At 48.4% G+C, this 22,714-nt stretch overlaps 1 protein-coding gene across 1 annotated transcript; it reads right to left on the bottom strand.

Moving 5' to 3' along the window:
* Positions 1 to 3,257: 3,257 nt before the first annotated feature.
* Positions 3,258 to 21,002, bottom strand: LOC128341653 (DLA class I histocompatibility antigen, A9/A9 alpha chain-like). The gene is made up of 6 exons (XM_053288045.1): positions 20,874 to 21,002; positions 18,498 to 18,664; positions 12,379 to 12,654; positions 7,453 to 7,683; positions 4,444 to 4,728; positions 3,258 to 3,401 (listed from the first exon to the last, which is right to left on the bottom strand). The coding sequence occupies exons 2-6, from the start codon at positions 18,562 to 18,564 to the stop codon at positions 3,397 to 3,399; spliced, it is 864 nt and encodes a 287-aa protein (XP_053144020.1). The 5' UTR covers positions 18,565 to 18,664; positions 20,874 to 21,002; the 3' UTR covers positions 3,258 to 3,396.
* Between the last annotated feature and the right edge of the window lie 1,712 nt (positions 21,003 to 22,714).

Raw genomic sequence — 22,714 nt, 5'->3', positions numbered from 1 at the left:
TCATCCAAAGCTTCATACGGGCCTCATAGGCAATTAGTCAGGGGCCACACTTAGGTTGGATGGAAGTCACCAGTGGCCCCCAGGCCTTGCCATGAAGAACACGGCCATGAGTCCAACATTGTCTCCTTCAACTGGCTGTCTTTTTTCAGGGTTCCAGACTGGAAGACTTCCCAGACCTGCAACCTGCTACCGAGCATCATTTAACTGCAGCTGATGGGTTTAAACCTGAGACATACATAGGAAGCTGCCATATATTGAGTCAGACCATTAAGAACATAAGAACAGCCCTGCTGGATCAGGCCCAAGGCCCATCTAGTCCAGCATCCTGTTTTGCACAGTGGCCCACCAGATGCCGCTGGAAGCCACAGGCAGGAGTTGAGGGCATGCCCTCTCTCCTGCTGTTACTCCCCCACAACTGGTACTCAGAGGCATCCTGTAGCCCTCCGACTAGTAGCCGATGATAGACGTCTCCTCCATGAAGTTATCCAAACCCCTCTTAAAGCCATCCAGATTGTTAGCTGTCACCACATCTCACAGCAGAGAATTCCACAAGTTGATTATACGTTGTGTGAAAAAGTACTTCCATTTGTTGGTCCTAGATTTCCTGGCATTGGTCTATCTAGCTCAGCATTATCTTCACAGACTGGCAGTGGCTTCTCCAGTGTTGCAGGCAGGAATCTCTCCCAGCCCTATGTTGGAGATGATGCCAGGGAGGGAACTTGGAACATAGCTGCTCTTCCCAGGGCAGCTCCATCCCCCTGAGGAGAATATCTTGCAGTGCTCACACATCAAGTCTCCCATTCATATGCAACCAGGGTGGACCTTCTGAGCTAAGGGGACAAGTCATGCTTGCTACCCCAAGACCAGCTCTCCTCCTGACCTTATTCCCATCCCTAGATCTTGAGGCTGTTCTCACAACCAGCCTAACCCAGCCTGGGTTAGGCTGGTTGTGAGAAGTGGCGGGATCCTTGTGGATCCCTCGACTCCCTGGCCTCCTAACCCTCTAAATAAATCCGGCTGTTACCCGATGTTAAAGTGCGCTTGCACCCTCAACCCAGCTGCCGGGTATCATGTGTCTCCTTGGGCTGAGTTCAGCCCAAGGAGAGACAGAGACGGGCGCATAAAGCACCCATCTGATAGGGGAATCCTCCAATGTAATGCATGTGCCACGCACTGCATTGTGGGATGTCTGGCGGCCAAAACAGCAACTTCCACCTCTGGATCCCTCCGCGCTACTCTGTGCTACAGGGAGCTTCATGGAACAGGATTGCAGAGTGTGCTCCCACCACCTCCCCCTTAATAGTCTGTGGGGAAAGGAAGGTTTACCCTCTCTTCCCCTCCCCTGCCCGCCTCTCATGAGAATTGCCTCTTTATGTGATGGTTTTCTCTCAACAAGAGTAATTCTTCACTTCCCACACATAAGCTCAGCTTCCTGTTCCTGACTTACCCAGTGCAGTTTAAATGCTTTTGAGAATTCTATGACATCACATCAGCTCCATCAAAGGTACCCAAAGAAGGGAGCCAACAACCAGATTTAGTTTATTTCATGTAAACTATGGGCAACATTCAGACTAGTGAGTCATGACTGAACACTATTAAAATCAAGGGCTGACATCAGAGGCGCTCTGACCCCTGGACTTCCGGGCCGAAGTCTAGGGCCTCCACACCCCCTGGGGGCCCCCAAATCCTCTTTCGTCTGTCCCAGTGATGTGGTCCCGGTGATGTGTGATCTGTGCCAGCTGCCGAGCATGATCTCTGTTTTAGAGGCGGGGGGGCGGGGCTAAGTGGGGAAAGAAATATGTGGGACAGGGATACATTAAATTGTGTGTTGAAATATTTCTGCTAATGCATATTTGCATAAATATATCCAGAGGTGCACCTAGGTAATTTTGGAGCCTGGACCTAAAGACCTTTAGAGGCCCCCCGCCACCCACCCACACAGTATTCTTAACACATTATAACACAACCACACCACCTGGGACAGACTAAAAAAGGATTTGGAGGCCTCCAGGGGCTATGGAGACCCTAGATTTTGGCCCTGAAGTGCAGGGGTAAGAGCTCCTCTGATATATACCTGTTGTATATGCTTACATTCTTGTGAGTTTAGTTGCTGTTTGGGCCCTCAAGAACCCACGTGTTAAAAATACTGCATGTTTTGTGTGTGTGTGTGTGTGTGTGTATATATATAAAGGGTTGATGCTTAACTTGCAGGGGGTAGGGAGCTGGCGCCAAAGGCCTTTGGATCCAGGCTCCAAAATTATCAAGGTGCACCTCTGGCTGACATACTCCACAGCATCCTCTCACACACTGGGGGAACGCTGGGGTAACATTTCTGCAGTTGTGCAAGCGTAAAAATTGTGCAGAGTTGCATGACAGCAAAACCATTATATAATGGCTTGACTGTTGTGCAATTCCGTGCATGAATTATTTATGTTTGAACAGCTGTGCAAACATTATGTTCCATCACGTGCATAATATGAAGAGTCAGTCAGCCAAGGAGGCAGCTTAGTCTGAATTTCAGGTTGCGGGTTGAGAGAGTGGCAAAGGAGGTGGGGAAATCATAGCAGCAGATACAGTACAGATGATGTGATGTATCATCTGTAATGTAAAGTATTCATTTATTCCATTCATTCATTCAATTTATATCCCACCCTTCTAAAATGGCTCAGGGTGGTTTACATTAAAATCAAAAGCACTCAATAAAACAATTAAAATCACGAAACATGTAAACCAGATTAAAATCCATTAAAATTAAAACTAAATACCATTAAAAACCAGGCTGAAGAGATGGGTCTTTTAAGGCTCTCCTGAAGGCCATTACATCACATATGCCATTACTGTGGCATATGTGAAATTAAGCGCAAGCACAACCCTTACTGAGCAAAGAGGCACCTTTTCAAAGTGGTGATTCTCTTTATTTAGTGGGGGAGAGCAACAGGCCCTCTCCATCCCCAGCATAGCTTTCCTCCAGTGGCTGTTGCTGGTGTCTATCATCTGTTTCTTTTTTGTGAGCCCTTTGGTGACAGGGAGCCTTTTTATTTATTTGTTTGTGTCTTTGTAAACTGCTTTGGAAAGCAGTTTACATTTTTCTGTTGAAAAGCGGTATATAAATATTGGTCATATTGTCATATTCGTTAAATAGCTATCAAAGATTATGGCTTTAGCTAGTTTGGTGCAGTTTTTATGAAAACCAACACTTCAGAAAGTCATCTCCAAACTACCAGAAAATCCCACCACCCCAATACAAAATATGCAACCAAGTGACAAGTTTGTTTATTTCTTCATTCATTCATTGACATAGACAAACTCTTCAAGTTTGTCTTGAAGCGTGTGAAATGATTTGCAGCAAGTCTTTGGTGGATTCCTACTAATCTCTTCTCACACACCAGTGGGATATCATCCTGAAGGAACACAAGCAGAAGACTGCAAAGTTAAGACAACATCTGGGTGCCTCCCCCTTAGAACTTAAGTAGGATCCAGGGTTATCTGGCCTCCTGACATGGGTGGCTATCTAAACCAGGGGTTCCCAACCTTGGGTCCTCAGATGTTGTTGGACTACAACTCCCATCATTTATTGACTCTCTCATAGAATTTTAGTGTTGGAAAAGAGCTTAGACGTCTTCTAGTCCAACTCCTTACTCAATGCAGGAATCTGCTGACAGATGGCCATGCAGCCCTGTCTGAATCCTTCAGTGGAGCAGACTCTTCCACTGTTTAACAGCTATTAGTTGAGAAATTATTAGGGGTGTGTGAATTGATTCTAATCCAAATCAACTCAACTTGAATCTAAGTGATTCAAATTTGAATTGAATCACCTTTAAAAAGGGTAATTCGATTCGAATCGAATCAACCTGACTCGGATCCAAATCGATTCGAAAACTGTTTGGGCACCTTTTAAAAACCATTCAGGCACCCTGATTGGTTAAAAAGAGTGTCAAAACAGGGTTGAATTGATTCAAATTCAAATCAAATCAATTTGAATTGACCCTGTTTCGAACCAATTCAATTTGATTCTATTTAAATTGAATTGCAAAATTTGATTCGTGCACATCCCTAGAAATTATAGGGTTGCATGTGAAGGGTGAGTTAGGCAATTCACATTCTGCCATTATAAACAGCAATGAGGTGGTAGCAGGTACTGCAACTGTTGAACCACAAGTCCCATCATCCCCAGCCACTGGGGGTTAAGGGAGTTGTAGTTCAACAACAGCTGGAGGGCCAAGCGGCCCACTTCTGGCCTAGTTAGAAAATGGCTCAGTGAATTAATTCTTCCTAATTTCTAGCCTAAATCTGCTTTCTTGCCATTTAAGTGCATTGTTTCTAGTCCTGCCTTCAAGAGCAGTAGAGAACAAGACCTTCTCTGCCCTGGGTGGAAATGCACTTCCTACCATCTGCAACCCTCCTCTTAAACGAGTCAGCACTCCCTCTCCTGCAATTTCTCACCAGATTCATCCCAGGACACATCCAGAGGCTCCGGTAAGCCACTGTGTTCCACTTGGCACTGGTAGTGGTTCCTCTCCTTGGGGTCAATCTCAGCGCTGAGCCAGGCATGATAGGTCCCATCTGAATTGGGGACAATGTTCCTTTGGAAGTTGTCCTGCTCCCAGAACTCCCCATCCTTCTTCCAAGTGATGTGGATCTGCCTGGGGTAGAAGCCAAAGGCCCAGCAGAGGAGGATTTCTGAGCTTCTGTTGACAGCTTTGTGCGTCACCTTCACTAATGGGGGTTCTGTGGAAACGGCAACATTGGTCCATGTTAGAGTAGATAAGATTGTTCTTAAGGATGTGCACAAGACCAGAAAACCAATTTCGGCTCAAATCAAACAGGACTGGAGTCAAACCAGGTGCCCAGTTTTGTGCACACTCAAACCAGGCCTTGTTCAGGTGGGCTCGAAGCTGCAGTGGTCAAGGGGAAGGAGGAGACCAGGGGGCTTTGTTAAATATTGTTGGGGTGGGAGGAGAGTCAAAGTGTACCTTAAAGGTGACTGTGTTGGACGCAGGGGTGGGTGGGTGGGAGTGGCTGAGGCAGTTCCTCACCCCACTCGCGCTGGAGCAGGCAGGCCTGGTTCGGGCCACTGCGTGTGCATGGAGGTCAATCGGCCTCCATGCATGAGCGGAGGCCATCTGTGTGTCACAATTGCATGACCATTTTATTGACCTCCATGCATGCGCAGAGGCCCGAACTGGGCCTGCCTGCTCCAGTGGGTGTGGGGGAGAACTGCCACAGCCCCCTGTGGCCACCGTAGCTGATGGCAGAGGCACTTTTAAGGTAAACATTGACTCCCCTCCTGTCCCAACTATGTTTGACAAAGCCCCTGGTCCCCCCCTGCCTTTACTAGTAAAGGGGAATCCTTACCAGATTCCCTTTACCAGTGAGTTTTGAGCCAGCTCGAACTGGGCCAGGCCCGGTTCGACCTGAACCCCTTCGAGGCGAATGGCTCGAACTCTAGCCAGCTAGCATACCCATAATTGCTACTGAAGGACAGGCTGGATGCTGTTCTTTAACTGCAAGAAGATACTCCTTGTAAGCATCCATCCAACCCCAATGCTCAAATCAGGGCCGGCCCATGGGTTTTTGGTGCCCAAGGTGACATTTGGCTTTGGTGCTTCCCCCAGCTGAGGTGTCATGCCCAGCCTTAACTTGGGCCACACAGGCTGCTCATTTGTGGTGTCAAATGACCAGCACTCGCAGATGACCAGCAAATCCTGGTTTGAGCTGTAACCTGCTGGCTTGAGGTTATGATGGGAGAGAATTCCCATTCAATTATGGGGGAACATAGGAAGCTGCCATATACTGAGTCAGACCATTGGTCCATCTAGCTCAATATTGTCTACACAGACTGGCAGCGGCTTCTCCAAGGTTGCAGGCAGGAGTCTCTCTCAGCCCTATCTTGGAGATGCCAGGGAGGGAACTTGGAACCTAGATGCTCTTCCCAGAGTGGCTCCATCCCCTAAGGCAGACTTGCTCAACTTAGGCCCCCCAGCTGTTTTATGGACTACAACTCCCATAATCCCCTGGCACAGTGGCCAATAGCCAGGGATTATGGGAGTTGTAGGCCAACATCTGCAGGAGGGCCAAAGTTGAGCAGCCCTGGCCTAAGGCGAATATTTTACAGTGCTCACATGTAGTCTCCCATTCAAATGCAACCAGGGAGGACCCTGCTTAGCTAAGGAGACAAGTCATGCTTCTTACCACAGTTCTCCTCTCTTTTTTAAGAGGGCAAACCTCTAACGATTCAGAAACAAAAAGATGCTGCTGTTAATTTGGAAATGCAGTCTGAGACCATGCCTTTTTGGAAATGAAAGCTGAGGCATGTTCAAAAAATTCATGTTCAAGAGAGGGAGTGCAGCCTATAAGAAGAGTCGTTTTGGGGGGGCAGAGGTGCAATGAGCCAAGAAGACTCTGCATTTTGGGGTGCAGGATGTGTACTAGCCCTTTGAGGAGCAGGGTACAGTATTACGTACAGTATTACATTCTTACACTAGGGATGTGCACAGACCGGTCCAGAGGCCATTATAGAGGCCTCCAAACCGGTTCGAAATTGAGCCAGTCCGGCAGTCCGGTGGTGAGGGTGTGTGCCTCCCTTTAAGGGCAGGGGGGGTTGCACTTACCCCTCCTGCCACTTCCCCCCCCCCACTATAAATATTTAAAATAAGTAAATATATAAACAAATAGACAGGAGCTCCCAATCTTCGGTCTGCTGATGTGGACTACAGCTTCAATCATTCTCAAACACAATGGCCAAAGACTGCCCCTCCCCTCTGCAGTCTGAAATGGTGCAGTCCTCATCTTCTGCCTCCTGACCAAAGTGTATTGACAGTAGGATATGCAGAAAACCTCCACCCTGCCCACAACAATCACTCTCCCCCATTTCTCAACAGATCCTCCTTCCCATCGTCCAGGTATTTCTGCCACCATTCAGTGCATCCCTCCTCCAAGGAGGTTTTGCACTGCTGGGAATGTACCAAATTAGCATCACAATTCTCTTTGCTCATCCAGCTGCAGGAATAGGTCAATCAGGAGAGCAGAATTACCTACCACCATCACCAACCCCCTGGTGGCCAGTGAGGGCAGTGCAGGACGGGGGGGGGGACTGTGAGAGGTACTTCCAACAGGATTAAGCAACGATATCACCAGCACCTGAACACTGTGGGGAGCATCAGCGCCTCACTCGGCATTCTACATGGCGGCAGCAGCCCCACCTACAGCACTCACCTGACCGCCACGCATTCGCCAAATGGCCCAAGGGATGCATGTAGTGCCAAGTGAGTGCTTTACATGAGGCCGGTGCTGAGTGCTGCAGGTGGGGTCGGGTGGGGAGCTGCTGCTCCCCACAGCATTCAGGAGCTGGTGATATCACTTGTTAAGTCTGTTGAAGATACCTCTTGCCGCCCGCACCACTCTCACTGGCTGCCTTTACTCCCCCCCACACACACAGTTTCCCACCCTCACCTTTCCTCAGAAGAGCTTCCTTTCCATAGGGCAGGAACTTGGGCAGCCACAAAACACAGATGTCCCCATAGTCTGGCTGCCCTTCAATCACTGGGGCTGTAGCATTGGCTTCCTTCCAGGTGAGGGTCTCCGGGTCGATCTCCCTCCCATCGTAAGCATCCCGTCGATAACCCTTTCTATGCCCATCCTCACTCAATTCACAGTAGAAGAATAACTGCAGTGTGTGAAGCCCTGAAGAGAGAGAGACACAAGGTGGGGGTCAGGGAGGCATCACAGTTGGCCGGGGCAGCCCTCTCATGAGGCAAGGCAAAGCCGGTGCCTCAGGCAGCCGATTATAGGGGTGTCAACCAGACAGCAAGGTGCCGTCCGTCCTCACCATCAGAGCAGCTCTTAGGGACTGATCTGACCTTTGCAAGCTTTGTGAGGAGCATCTCTCCGCCTCACCTCCCTTTCAAAGCTTGCAAGGGTGTGCAAATAACATTATTAGGGGAGCCGGAATTTTGCTATACATTAAATACAATGTAAGCTAATTAATGCTATTAAGGTGATTAATACATTTTCTACCTATGTGACTGTTCTGGATGCCAGATGACTCCAGTATGTGTCACTCAAACAACCAAAATTTCCTCTAGTTTATAAAAACTTTATTCTATGAAAAAACAAATTATAACTAGTTTATAATTATAATAATTATAAAATTCCACTAGTTTATAAAGCAAATAGTTTGGGGGAGCAAAGGGGGTGGCAAATAACTATTAGGGGAGCAGGGATTTTCTTATTCATTAAATACTTACAGAGGTAAACTAATTAATTCAATTAAGGTAATTAATAAATTTCCAAGCTACATGGCTGTTCTGGATGTCAGATGGCTACAGTAAGTGTCACTCAAACAACCAGAATTTCCACTAGTTTATAAAAAAAAATATTTTACCTCCAAGGCATGCAGATAACTTATTCTTGGAGGTTAGCACTTTCCAGGGAGTTGCAATTCAAATAAGAGATCAGAGTCCAGCAAATGAATTCTTGAAAGATGTGAAATGTGGAAAGATGACTGCCAAGTAAAAAGACTTGTGATGCTTTTTCTAACTACAAAAATCCATGCTACCTTTCTCTGCCAAGACCATCTTAGAGCCTTTCCATCTCACGATGGGAGCTCTGAAAAACTGAACTAGCAGGGTGCAAAGCTCCTTTTACAGGATTGGTTGGCTGAGGAGAAAAGCCCTCCTGTTTACACAGTCAAGCACATCTAGGTAATCCTATGGCACATAGACTAAAACGTCTACTGTGGGAAGTCCTAACATAATAATAGCATAGCATTCAGGGATGTAGTCATGAATTCAGAAGTGCAGGTACTCTTCATGAGAGCCCCCATAGCCACACACACCCTGACAGCCACACCCCATGGTCACACCCATCCTAATGGCCACACCCCTCACTTAGAAAGATGCAGTAATTTGTGGGGTTCTGTTACAAGAAGTCAAGAAGCATGTGGACTCTAGGAAATGTACTAGAATAAATGGCAGGGAATGCCCACTGAAATACACTCGTTCCATCCAAATGGCCAAAGGAATGCATAGAATTTCCAAATGGCCAAGCATTCATTCCATGCATTCCTATGGCCATTTGGAAGGAACCAGTGCATTTCAGTGGGCATTCCCTATCATTCATTTTAGGATGTCCTAAAACTATAGGACTTGCATGCTGAAAGCTCCAGGTTCAATCCCTGGCAGCATCTCCAGGTAGAGCTGGGAAAAACTCCTGCCTGCAGCTTTGAAGACGGCTGCCAGTCAAGGTAGACAATACTGAGACAGAGGGACCAAGGGTCTGAATCAGTAAAAGGCAGCATCCTGTGTCTCTAAGACAGCGAGAATGGTAATAAATGGTTGGAATAGCAAGCTAAAGGTAAAGTGTGCTGTCGTCAATTTCGACTCCTGGTGCCCACAGAGCCCTGTGGTTTTCTTTTGGTAGAATACAGGAGGGGTTGACCATTGCCTCCTCCCACGCAGTGTGAGATGATGCCCTTCAAGCATCTTCCGATATCGCTGCTGCCGGATATAGTACCAGCGAGGATTCAAACCAGCCACCTTCTGCTTGTTAGTCAAGCACTTCCCCGCTGTGCCACTTAAGGTGACTTGGAATAGCAAGAGCATCACATTATTTCCATCTAGAAAGCCAAGGGCTTTGTGCCCCTACAGAGACCCTGGAGTGGGAGGGGGGAGTACCGGGACTGCATCCCTGCCCATCCCTGCAGCACGACACCACTGATCGTGTTTCTACCTTGCATGCATTCTACACCTGTGATGCTCCCATGGCAACACACTGGCCGCATTAGATTCTGCTGCTTGGTCGGAGTGCACTGAGTAAGCGAATGAGGCTTCTCTAAACCACAGAGGCCTTTTAAAATAACCCAGGCTATAGGACCACAATATACTTTGATTGTATTGGCTAACACTTTGCTGTAAATCTGCAATCTGGTGGATGTGGCGGGCGAGGGGGGGCATATTTTGGGAGGATAATTTGCTACCAGTGGTGTCGTGCAGCAGGGGCGCACAAGGACACAGTCTTGGTACTTTCCCCCTCTCCAGGGTCCCAGCATGGACACAAAGCCACTGACAGAGAGGGGAGTGGTTTTGTCTTTCTTGCTGCTCATCCTGCCTTTTCTACAGCAGCTCCTGACCAGGGCCAGCCCAAGGCTCAGGGGCATCCCAGGCGAAACCTACCCAGGTGTCCATCAACGCCTGTCACCCTCCACCACCCCCGTGGCCCACGGGTGCCCTCCTGGACACAGCAGGCGGGAGGGTGGGCTGACAGCAGGGGACGCATGCCTGCTCTTCTCATCGCCACTCCCTGCCACTTTGCAGCAGGACGGGCAGGCGATGGGAAACACTCGCCCTGCTTCCTCGCCCTCCTCGCCACCGCCAGCTCCACTTTCCACAACAGTGGCGGTTGGAGGAGACAGCAGCAGCGGCGTACATAAAACAGATTCTCCCGGTTCGGTTCAAATCCGAACCAGATTTTAATCAGACCAGAACAGCTGGGTACCAAACCCCCAGAACCGGGCCCCAGACTCAGTTCGCATTCAAACCAGCTTGGGCCCACTTCGAAGCCCTGCGGCGTCAAAAGGTTTTTTTTTAATGCACTCACAGTGGCCGCAGCGGCCGGGGAGAAAGTGGCGGCTCCCTCAACCCCTGCCGGTCTCCTTCCGAGTGTTCAGGGCTGGCTCGGGCCCAATTTGGGGCTGGTTTGTCCCTGGACACTTTAAGGGAGGCCACCAGGGGTTGGGGGGGAGCCACTACCCCCTGCAGCCACCGCTCCTGTAATTTTAAAAAACCCCTTTAACTCCACGGTAAGGTCTTCGAACTGGGCCTGAGCCGGTTCGACTCAACCTTGGACCAAACTGGACCTGGTTTGGTTCAAGGTTGATCTTCGAGCCAAGCTGGCTCGATTTTGAGCCAGTTCTCACTCCCCTAGTGGCGAGGAGGGTGGGAGGGCGAGCAGGTAGGTATTCTCCATCGCTCACCTGCCGGCAGCCATGAACAAGGGGCAGAGGGTGGCGACCCTGGGTCTCACGTGACCCAGGCTGTCACCACCCTTACCGGCTTTGCACCCTAAATGGGTGCTTAACCACCTTTAATGGGCATAGAGCCTGCTCCTACCTCCATGAGCCTTTCTTCCTTTGTCTATTGCTCGGTTGAGCAAGCAATTATCTCCCTCCCCCCAATAATTAGCCAGTTGTTTTCTAACCGGAAATAATATGCTGCTGCTCTTGCTATTTCAATATATATAGCTTTTCATTGTTTTAGTGGCTTGTTTTAATTGTAAACCGCCCCGGGCCATTTTGGAAGGGCGGTATATAAATAAATAAATAAATAAAATATATATTTAATATGATTGAATATCGGACTACAATTGATTGTTTTACCATTCTTCCTGTCCTCTATTAGAAGAATATATTGCATCTTCTGTGGTTGATAATCCAGACTGCTCTTCTGGGTGAACAACCACGTGAGGTTCAAGGTCTGTGGGATTAGGAGACTATCCTTGACTTCTTTTAACTGAAACACACACACACCCCATATCACTGCATCTGTCTAGGTGGGGTGTGTAGCCATTGGGTGTGGCTGTGGGATGGATGCAGGGGCGGAGCGACCTCTGACTGGACGGGTCCGAAGAACCCAGGCCGCCACATCCCAGGGGCCGCTCCTGGTGCCCCAGCCACACCCCTGCATCTGATATCAGATGCAGGGGTGTGGCAAAATGTGGAAATGCGGCCACGCAGCCCCATTCACAAACTGCTTCGGCGGTCAGCGCTGGCCTTCCAGTGTGGCCCGTAGCGCCTTTTCCTGCTTGGAAAGGCAGAGTGATGCGTTCCTGGCCAGTCTGGGAACCCAGCACTGGCAAAAGTTCATGAGACGCTCCATTTGTGAAAAGCTTCAGCCAGTGCTGGGTTCCCAACTTGGCTGGGAACATATCTCTCTGCCTTTCCAAGCAAGGAAAGGCGCTTCGGGCCACACTGGAAACCTGGTCCTGGCCGCTGAAGCCCCTTGAGAAAAAGGCTGCACGGCCCTCTTTCCACATGGGCCCCTGCACCGGATGTTTGTGAACGGGACCACACAGCCCCACTTCCACCTTTCACTAAGCCCTTATGTCTGACTTCAGATGCAGGGGGCGTGCCTGGGCGGTGGGGGCCACGCCGGCAGGCTGAACTAGGGCTGTTGGCGGCCTTGCTATGCCACTGGATGGGTGTGGCGATGGGGGCTGCACTAAGTAGGTGCCTGGCCATGTGGGTGTGGCTATAGAGCAGCAGGCCATTGAACCTGGCAGCTACCCCACGGCCCACTCCCCCTTGCTATCCTTTGGAGTCCCTCATGCCAGGAGGCAGTAGTATTGGGAAATCCGTGCCCTTCTCACCCTCCACTCACTCACCCTCACTGTGGTTGTAGTGATTCCGCAAGGCATTCATAGCAACACCGGACACCAGCTCCGCACTCTGCACGGAATCAGTCTGCCAGCCCCAGGGTTCCGCTTCCTCCTTCTGAAACGCCTCCATCCAGGGAACCAGAGGCAGAAGCGTCCTCATGTCACTGTCATAGTGAGCCACGGGCTGGTCGTCCACGTAGATCACGGCAACAAACTGGGGCAGGCCCTGGCTGCGCTCCGACACCCCGGTGTAGTAATAGGTCAGAGAATGTGAGGAGGTGCCTGGAAAGAAGAAGGGGGGGTCAGAATTGGAGGGTCTGAGCTGAAGATATACAAAGTGCAGGTCATAACCTATAAAGCCCTAAACCGCTTAGGTCCTTTCGAGAGAATGCCTCCTTCCTATGAACCCTGATGCTGATTGAGATCATCTGGGGAAGTTTACTAGCTTATATGGTGGCTCTGAGACAGGCCTTGGCTTTCAAAAATGCCTCCTGCCAAAATAAGAGAGAGGAGAGCTGGTCTTCTGGTAGCAAGCATGACTTGTCCCCGTAGCTAAGCAGGGTCTGCCCTGGTTGCATATGAATGGGAGACTTGATGTGTGAGCACTGCAAGATATTCCCCTCAGGGGATGAAGCCACTCTGGGAAGAGCTGAAGGTTTCAAGTTCCCTCCCTGGCTTCTCCAAAATAGGGCTGAGAGAGATTCATGCCTGCAACCTTGGAGATGCTGCTGCCAGTCTGTGAAGACGATACTGAGCTAGATAGACTAATGGTCTGACTCAGTATATGGCAGTTTCCTATGTTGCTATGTTCCTAAGAGCCTCCTCATCTCTGACAGTTTTCAGCAACACTCTTACAATGCATTTGTTTACCCAAGGTTTTAACTAGATTTTTAAAGTTGTGAATTTTAAACTGTTTTAATGTTTTAACTGATGTTTTAATGATGTTGTATTTGTTGCAAACCACCCAGAGACATGGTTTTGGGGTGGTACACAAATATAATCAATCACTCAGTCAGTCAGTGGTACTACTAACACAAATGACAGACACCAACCATTGGAGTCTCTCTTCTCCTACCAATGATACAGATGTTCTTCCAGGATACTCAGCGATTCTGGGCTGCTGGTGTCATCAGCTCAGTGCTTCTAAAGGCCCTGATCCTCCAATGCAATATGGACCAGAACCATCAGTATATTCGACAGAGATCAGACAGTCATGGACAGGACATAGGAACGTAGGAAGCTGCCTTCTACCGAGTCAGACTATGGGTCCATCTAGCTCAGTATTGTCTACCCAGACTGGCAGCGGCTTCTCCGAGGCTGCAGGCAGGGATCTCACTCAGCCCTATCATGGAGATGCCATGGAAGGAACCTGGGACCTCATGCAGATACTCTTCCTAGAATGGCCCTATCCCCTAAGGGGAATATCTTACCATGCTCACACATGTAGTCTCCCATTCAAATGTAAACCAGGGCAGACTCTGCTTAGCAAATGGAACAGTCCATGCACAGGGTCCAGCTTCTGCTTTAGGTTCATTTAGAATCCAAGCACTATGAACAGACACTTTCCCCTTGGTCTTTCATTCCTAGTCCTTTTCCTCTGCAAGCTGGGGTAGCACTAACGTTCAGGACACTCTAGTGGCAGTGGCTACCTTCCCACACATTGTTGCCTGCACACAGACCATTGCATAACCAAACCAGCAAAAGGAGAAAGCTGAAGTCATGCTTTGGATGGCCCCAAATCAGTCACAAACACTAGGATCCTTTACCGTATTAACCCCAAATGGAAGAAGATTCTGAATTGAAGATAACCCCCTTAAAAAGCAGATATTTATTTATTTATTTATCTGATGTGTATACAGGTTATACCTGCATTTACTCAAAAGGACCAGGACTCTGGATTTAAGATTGATATTAATATTAATATAAAATTGATTTGGGTTCAGGTCAATTCAGTACTACAAAGCAAAGCTTTTACCCTGCTGCAGTCTGGCCATTGCCCTGCTAATGGGGACCTCTTCTTCCCTGTAATGTGTATATGTAACTTGATGAGGGAACCTGGTCCCTCAAGTCTACTTCTTTCCTCTTTGTGCTTTCAGTTGTAATTGCCCCTTCTCTGCAGGCTTCTGGGTTGCCAGTTTTGTAAGCTGGCATAGGGTTAAAGGTGCCTCACCCCACTGCTAGCTAAGCAATGAGGCTCTTTTTAAAAAGTGGTGGTTCTCTTTATTTAGCAAGAGGCCCTCTCCATCCCCTGCACAGCTTCCCTCCAGTGGCGGTTGCTGGTATTTATCTTTTGGTTTTCGGGTTCTTTAGATTGTGAGCCCTTTGGGGACAGGGATCCATTTTATTTTATTTATTTATATCTATATATCTATGGTGGAGGGAGAACAGGAGACCAGGAGATTGCGAGCCCTTTGGGGACAGTGATCCATTTTATTTATTTATATCTATCTATCTGTGGCGGAGGGAGACCAGGAGATTGAGAGCCCTTTGGGGACAGGGATCCATTTTATTTATTTATATCAGGCGTCCCCAAACTGCGGCCCTCCAGATGTTGCTGAACTACAACTCCCAGCATACCCAGCCACAATAAATTGTGGTTCGGGATGCTGGGAGTTGTAGTTCAGCAACATCTGGAGGGCCGCAGTTTGAGGAAGCCTGATTTATATCTATCTAGCTATCAGTGGCGGAGGGAGACCAGGAGATTGCGAGCCCTTTGAGGACAGGGATCCATTTTATTTATTTATATCTAGATAGATAGATATCTATCAGTGGCGGAGGGAGACCAGGAGATTGAGAGCCCTTTGGGGACAGGGATCCATTTTATTTATTTATATCTGTCTATCTATCAGTGGCGGAGGGAGACCAGGAGATTGAGAGCCCTTTGGGGACAGGGATCCATTTTATTTTATTTTTATTTTTTTAATATCTATCTATCAGTGGCGGAAGGAGACCAGCGATGGTCTGGGTTCAGCCCACTGCCACGGCCCCCTAGCCCCACCCCCTGTGATGGTTAGCCACTCCCCCTGTGTCTGACATCAGGCGCAGGGGGAGTGGTTTAGCTCGCTCCTGGCCATGCTGCGAATGTGGCGCTGGCTGGATTTAGCTCCCAAACAGGGCCACGTGGCTCACCCTGCCCTGTTTGTGAGCTAAACCATGGCCCCCACATCTGGCATCAGACACAGGGGGCGTGGCTGGGATGGAAGGCACGAACCCTGAGGGGCAGTGGCCCAGGTTCTTTGAACCAATTCACACAATGGTTGCTTCACCCCGATATCTATGTAAACCACTTTGGGAACTTTTATTGAAGAGCGGTATCTATCTATCTATCTATCTATTTTATTTGTATTCTGCCCTTCCAAAATGGCTCAGGGTGGTTTACAATTAAAACAAACCACTAAAACAGTAAAGAGCTAAAACAAATTAAAAAGCAATATAACAATTAACAATTTAAAAACATTTTAAAACAACAATTAAACAATTACAGTGATTAAAATCCCAAAATCGGGTTTTTAATTTTAAAAATAAACCAGATATTAAAAACCCCCAAATTTAGGAAGCTGAGAAAGCTTGGGAAATATTCATTATATTAACTGTATTCATTGTATTGAATGCACTGTCAATGACCCCCTTTCCCCTATGGTTAAACAATGCTTGATCTCCAGTACAGCAAGACAAGTTAAGAGTGTGCCGGATAGCAGAGCTGGATGGAGACAGAGATTGTCAGAGCAAAGGTCCAACGGACTTCATTTGCATAGTAACAGAAAGCTTAAACATTAACCTTGCAATCTGATCCTTTGCTTTCCATTATTTTCAACATTACTTCTATTTTGCCTTCTTAATTTTTAAAAATTGCTTGTATGATAATGTGTAAAATAAATTATACTTGACTGATTGATGATTGATTAAGTGCCGTCAAGTTGGTGTCGACTCTTAGTGACCACGTAGATGGATTCTCTCCAGATGATCTGTCTTCAACTTGGCCTTTAAGCTTTCTCAGTGGTGCATTCGTTGCTGTCGTAATCGAGTCCACCCACCTTGCTGCTGGTCGTCCTCTGCTTCACTTTCCTTCAACTTTCCCCAGCATTATGGACTTCCCGAGGGAGCTGGGTTTTCACATAATGTGTCCAAATTATGATAGTTTGAGCCTGGTTATTTGTGCTTCAAGTGAAAATTCTGGATTGATTTGTTCTATAATCAATTTGTTTGTTTTCCTGGCTTTCCATAGTATCTGCAGAAGTGTTCTCCAGCACCAAAGTTCAAAAGCATCATTTCCCCCCCATCTTGCTTCTTCAAAGTCCAGCTTTCGCATCCATAGAGTGTCACAAGGAAAACCATTGTCCAAACGATTCTAATCTTTATAGTTGTAGACACATTACGGCATCTAAATATCCTTTCCAAGGCCTTCACTGCATCCCTACCATGTGCGAGGTATTTCTTCACTTATAATACATTTCTTGAATTATAATTAAAATTATAAATTAAAATTATTATTGAGGAAATACTGGGATTGCTATGGTTACGAAGAGAAAATGCATTTGGGGAATCAGAAATTACAGAGCTGATTTCAGCAATCCTGGATCTGGGAGAAGGCTGTAATCCTTTCCCAAAGTAGAATCTAGGCAGTGAATTACATTACACCAAATTAGTCTTACTTCAGAACATAAGAACAGCCATGCTGGATCAAGCCCAAGGCCCTTCCAGTCCAGCATCCGGTTTCACACAGTTACCCACCAGAGGCCTCCGAGAAGCCCAGAGGCACTGGGCTCCTCAGAAGTATGTTTACTGCTGAGTAAACATAAGAACATAAGCACAGCCCTGCCGGATCAGGCCCAAAGCCTATCAGGTCCAGCATCCTGTTTCACACAGTGGCCAACCAGATGTCTCTGAGAAGCCCACCAGCAAGAAGTGAGGGCATGCCCTCTCTCATGCCCTCTGAGAGGAGAACTGGCCTTGTGGTAGCAAGCATGACTTGACACAGGGCAGGGAAATGAAGTGGTCCCTGCCCCAGAACACTTACAAAATACGCAGAGCAGGGCATAGCGACTTGCTCTGCTCTGGATGGGGAGGACCCAAATCTGCCTTAAAAGCATAAGGAGACGGCCTTATGCTGAGTCAGAGCATTGGTTCATCTAGCTCAGTACTGTCTACACTGATTGGCAGCGGCTCTCCAAGCAGTGTTCCCTGCACCCCACCCATCACCTGCCCCATCACCTGCCTGGGCACCTGCCTGGGCACCTGCCTGGCCACAGCAGGTGGCAGGCAGGAGGGCGGGTGCCAGGGAGTATGTGCCTGCCCCCCTTGCCGCTGCCATCTCTACAGGCAGCCTCGCAGCCTGATGCTGAAAGTTCCTCTGAGTCCTGGTCTGGCCCACAAACACCCTCCATGTGGCAGCTGCTTGGGGGACAGGATGCAGAGGGTCCTCCAGGCTCCACTAGGGGTGTGCAGAAAACCGGCTGGCCCAGTTCGGTTCGAGTCCGAACTGGCTTCAAACCAGACCCAGCCAGTTCGTTTTTGCCCCCCTCAACCCCCCACGGTTCATTTCGGCTTGAGGGGGGGGATTCGTGAATATATATATAACACCTTCCCCCTCTGGGGGGCTTCTCCAAGACCATCGGGGGGGGTTGTCTGAGGGTTCCCCCTCCCGCCGGCCTTTTGTCAAAAAGTGTTTTTAACAGGGATTCCCAAATGTTGTTGACTACAACTCCCATAAACCCCAGCCAAAGGCCATTGCAGCTGGGTTTGATGGGAGTTGTAGTGAAGATCATCTGAAAATCTCTGCTAGAGGCAACATTGTCTCCAAGGATTCAGGCAGGCCCAACTGGAGATACTGCCAGGATCTAACCCTGGGACCTTCTGCATGCAAGCAGATGCTCCACCACTGAGCTGCAGCTTCATTCACCCTAAGGGATCTTATAGTAGACAGTGCTCACAAGTAGTCACCCATCCAAATGCAAACCAGGGTGGACCCTGCTTAGGAAAGGGCCTTCCCTTTTTTTGCATGCCATGGAAATGCACTGGAGACCCCAGCACACCCCCGTGTAAGGCGTGATGCAAATTCTGCTCTCCCCCCCCCCCGCCTCCACCCCCTTGTAAATTGGGGGATTTAGCTCCCTGGAGGTACTCACCTGAGCAGGCTGCCAGAAGAAGTGCAGCTGCCCCCCGGAGCAAGAAATATCTCAGCAGCAAATCCATTTCTGCCAGAAGTGCCTTGCTTCACTTTTATCGCTCCCAATCCACTTAAAGCCAAGTCGCTTAAACTCCCTGCAGACTATTCTGGAGCAAGAACCCGGATCTGATAAGGAGGAGAAAGAATCAGCTAGCTGGCAAAATGCACTCTAAGTCTGGCAGTGACAGGGGGGCAAATGTGGTCTGGCTGAGAAATTTTGGTTCAAATGGCATCGGAGCTTCCAGCTCTGCATGGGAGAAGTGGAGGAAAAAATAAAAGGAGGAAATAGGTGGAAGACCTTGGAAGGGTCAATGTTCATTGCGACAAAAATAAACTTACTATTTGCTTTGGAGGTAGGCAGAGAGGCAGCTCTGTAAGCATCATTCCTGATATCCTGGCCAGTGTTTCCTCTAACAGGGATTCCCAGATGTTGTTGACTACAACTCCCATAATCCCCAAGCAAAAGCCATTGCAGCGTGGGGATTTTGAGGAGAGCCCTTGGGGAGGGGGCAGATGAGGGGGAGAGAGAAAGACAGAGGAGGACGGAGGTCTGGAGGTCTGTGTCTCGTTCCGAAATCATGTCCTCCCTCTGCCGCCCCATGAGCCTCCAATACCCTCGATGCCCCATTGCGGTCACCCTGAGCAGGCCCACGGTGTGAGTCCATGAAGAAGGGGAGCACGTGGCCCGACCACCTCCCCCTCCGCCCAGTGTTCACGTGTAGGGGCTCTTATTTATTTATTTATTTATTCATTCATTCAATTTCTATACTGCCCTTCCAAAAATGGCTCAGGGCGGTTCACACAGAGAAATAACAAATAAATAATATAAACAAAATGGCTCCCTGTCCCCAAAGGGCTCACAATCTAAAAGAAACATAAGACAGACACCAGCAACAGTCACTGGAAGTTCTGTGCTGGGGGTGGATAGGGCCAGTTACTCTCTGTCTCTCCCCCTGCTAAATAAAGAGAATCACCACATTAAAAGGTGCCTCTTTGCCAAGTTAGCAGGGGTCGGAATGGTTGCTAAACGCACGCCCCCTCCCCAAAGGAGGAAATAGTCAGAGCAGATTCTAATGTGAAGTACCTGCCCAAGGACTCCTGAACATCGTACTAGTGAAAAATATGTCTTTCTCCTTCTGCTTTTACAGCATCGGCGAGAACATCTCCATTAAAATGTGGGGGGGGGGGTGGAATAATTCCACGCATTTATATTGAATTAGTGCAAAAGTCAAGTGCTTGATTCCAGGCACTTATATTGAACTAGTTTGCAATTTTCTAAATCAATGTCTAATAAATGCAATAAAATTTCACATTTTCACAATGAAATCTCACTCTTCCCGCCTCTGTCTCTCAAGAGTCCAAATGTGCACTTTTATTTTATTTATTTATTTAACATATTTTATACCGCCCCAAACTTCTGTCTCTGGATGGTTTACAACAAGATAAAAACAAAAGTAAAACATTAATTAAAAACAAAACCAAGAAATTTAAAACACAACCATTTAAAATTTTAAAACAATATTCTAAAAACAACATTAAGACAATGAAAACAATATCAGTTAAAAGTCTGGGTGAACAGATGCGTCTTTAAAGACTTTTTAAAAGTTGTCAGAGATGGAGAGGCTCTTATTTCACTAGGGAGCGCATTCCAAAGCCTCGGGGCAGCAACGGAGAAGCAGCACCTTTTGCCCTTAATAAATACTTAGATCTAAAAAGAGAACTTTGGTAAATGATTTTTTTCTTAATACAATAATGCATTGTTGAACTTGAGCACAGTAGCACTTAGTAAGGCTGGCTAATTAAGTGTAACAGCCCTTCCTTGAAAGAGCCTGAGGAGCTACTGGAAATAGGGCATGGGCTTTAATGGTTGGACAGACAGCCAAAAACCACTGTAGGGCACCAGGTGATATTCTATCCATGCCTTATTGTTGCTCCAAAGTCTATAGTGCTGGCACTGTGCAGTGAAGACACATGGCCCTTTGCTTTGCTCCCTGCATCATTCATGGTGAAGTCTGTACTCTGCATGCTCCCAGGAGCCTGACCCATGCAGCAGCCAGCACTAGCAGTGGTTTCAGCTAACAAAGCTGCTGCTGAACTTAAAACAGGTTCTCCAACTCCGGGACACAATCCGGAAATAAATAATTAACTGCTTGCTCGTTCCCTGCTGGAGGCTCGCAATTTAAGCTGTTAGCAGCTGAGCTGACACAGTCAAACTCTTTCCCAAGAAGAATGCATCATAAAACATTGATTACATTACAAAGTGCTCCCTGAGTGGAACGCTGGGCTGTCATGGCTCAGACTTCTGACTCAGAAGAGTCAGAGCAGGAGGACTTACCAGCTAGTGAGGGCTTAGAGGCACAGCCACAGGATTTGGCAGAGAAACCAGACTCTGGAGCTGAGAATTCACAACAGCTGCCAGACATGATCTCTGATGGGGAAGAGCCTGGGATTTCACCTGTCTTGAGATGACGTCTCAAGAGGCAGGCTCAGTGGGAGTCACACAGGTGTAGGAGATCCCAAGAAAGAAAGCCAAAGTGCTGAGTCAGGGAAGCCTGATTGGCTGCTGGTTCTCTTGAGCCATATATATTCAACAGTCTCTCTTTGCTCTGATGCTGTTTGCAACTTCGTTGGCTGCAGATAGTGTGCTCTTGAATTTCAACCATTTCTGTGTCCCAGTTTGTCTTGTCTGTACTTTCCTGCACTGTTCCTTTAATTCCTTGTTCTGTGTTCTTCACTTGTTTCATTCCTTGTTTTGTTTTTTCCTTCCACTTGTTACTCAGTTAGTGTTGGGGGGGGGTACCTAGCTGGTCTTGTGGTAGCAAGCATGACTTGTCCCCATAGCTAAGCAGGGTCTGCCCTGGTTGCATCTGAATGGGAGACTTGATGTGTGAGCACTGCAAGATATTCCTCTCAGGGGATGGAGCCGCTCTGGGAAGAGCAGAAGCTTTCAAGTTCCCTCCCTGGCTTCTCCAAGATAGGGCTGAGAGAGATTCCTGCCTACAACCTTGGAGAAGCCACTGCCAGTCTGTGAAGACAATACTAAGCTAGACAGACCAATGGTCTGACTCAGTATATGGCAGTTTCCTATGTTCCTATGACTTAATCCATTGACTAATTGCTTTGTGAGCCTTTTATTTTCCTTCATTTGGTTTTTCCTTCATTTGCTGCTGCTTTCTGGTTACTCTCAGGGGGAGTGCTGAAGGGGGTTATAAAATCCTGTTGGGTTAGCTGAGCTAACAGATTCACGACAGGCTGCTGTGTGCGGTCACATGATCTACTACTGCAGCCAGGATCATCAGAGAGCATTTCTTGCTAACAGTGGCAGAGCGGGACCGCTGGCAGCCTGTGTGTGGCCAATGCTGTGGCCCCACTGACCCCACCCCCGCTTCTGATGTCAGACACTGGGGCTAGCCACGCCCCTGCTTCTGATGTCAGATGCGGGGGTGTGGTCTGGCTGAACGTGTGGCCCCTTCGGCAGTTAAATGAAGGCTGGCGCTGCCTGCACAGCCCAGGAGCGGCTCTTCTGTAGGGACGAGCCGCTCCTGGGCTGCACTGCAAAAGCAGCAACAGCCTTTTAACTCCTCAAGGGGCTGCGTGGCCCCTTCAGGAGCTACTTAGGCTGGTGCTGCGTTCGCAGTGCTTAACTAGGAGTGGCTCTTCCCTGCCTTTGCAGGGAAGAGTCACTCCTGGCTGGCGCTGTGAACACAGCACCAGCCTTTGTTTAACTCCCGAAGGGGCTGCGCGGCCCCCACTCAGGAGCTAAACTAGTCTCCCCGCATCTGATGTCAGATGCGGGGGCCTTGTCAGGCGGCCCCTGATTGGTCGGTGGCCTGCGTTCTTTGAACCTGTTGGCCCAATGGTGGCTCCACCCCTGCTTGCTAAGTTAAAATCTAAAAAGCACTGAAAAGTGAAAACGTCAGCCTGGGCTGGAGAAGACAGAGAGGAGCTGTCCAACTCACTGAGCTGCCTTCCTGCTGGGAAACTCCGATTCAGAAGAAGCTGCCGCAGTGGGGAATGGGAATTATTGGAAAGCTGGACTGAACTGTGAGCTGAGCTCCTTCCTCCCTCCCTCCCTCCACCCTACGGCATGGCCACCCTGCCAACCCCACCCCACTGCTGCTGCGGCCAGGCTCCTTCAGCCAGCTAAGAGACACACCATGAGTCACAGAGTTAAGG

Source organism: Hemicordylus capensis, chromosome 2 (assembly GCF_027244095.1).
Source record: "Hemicordylus capensis ecotype Gifberg chromosome 2, rHemCap1.1.pri, whole genome shotgun sequence".
Classification (NCBI taxonomy): domain Eukaryota; kingdom Metazoa; phylum Chordata; class Lepidosauria; order Squamata; family Cordylidae; genus Hemicordylus; species Hemicordylus capensis.
The sequence above is the reverse complement of the archived record's forward strand: the minus strand, read 5'-3'. Positions and strand labels throughout refer to the sequence as shown.

Bases quoted from the DNA above. Each gene is read 5' to 3' on its own strand.
- LOC128341653 (XM_053288045.1), bottom strand. From the start codon at position 18,564: ATGGATTTGCTGCTGAGATATTTCTTGCTCCGGGGGGCAGCTGCACTT. The intron at 12,655-18,497 runs GTGAGTACCTCC...TCTTCTTTCCAG, and splicing joins TCTTCTGGCAGCCTGCTCAG to GCACCTCCTCACATTCTCTG. The intron at 7,684-12,378 runs GTGAGTGAGTGG...CTCTCTCTTCAG, and splicing joins TCACTACAACCACAGTGAGG to GGCTTCACACACTGCAGTTA.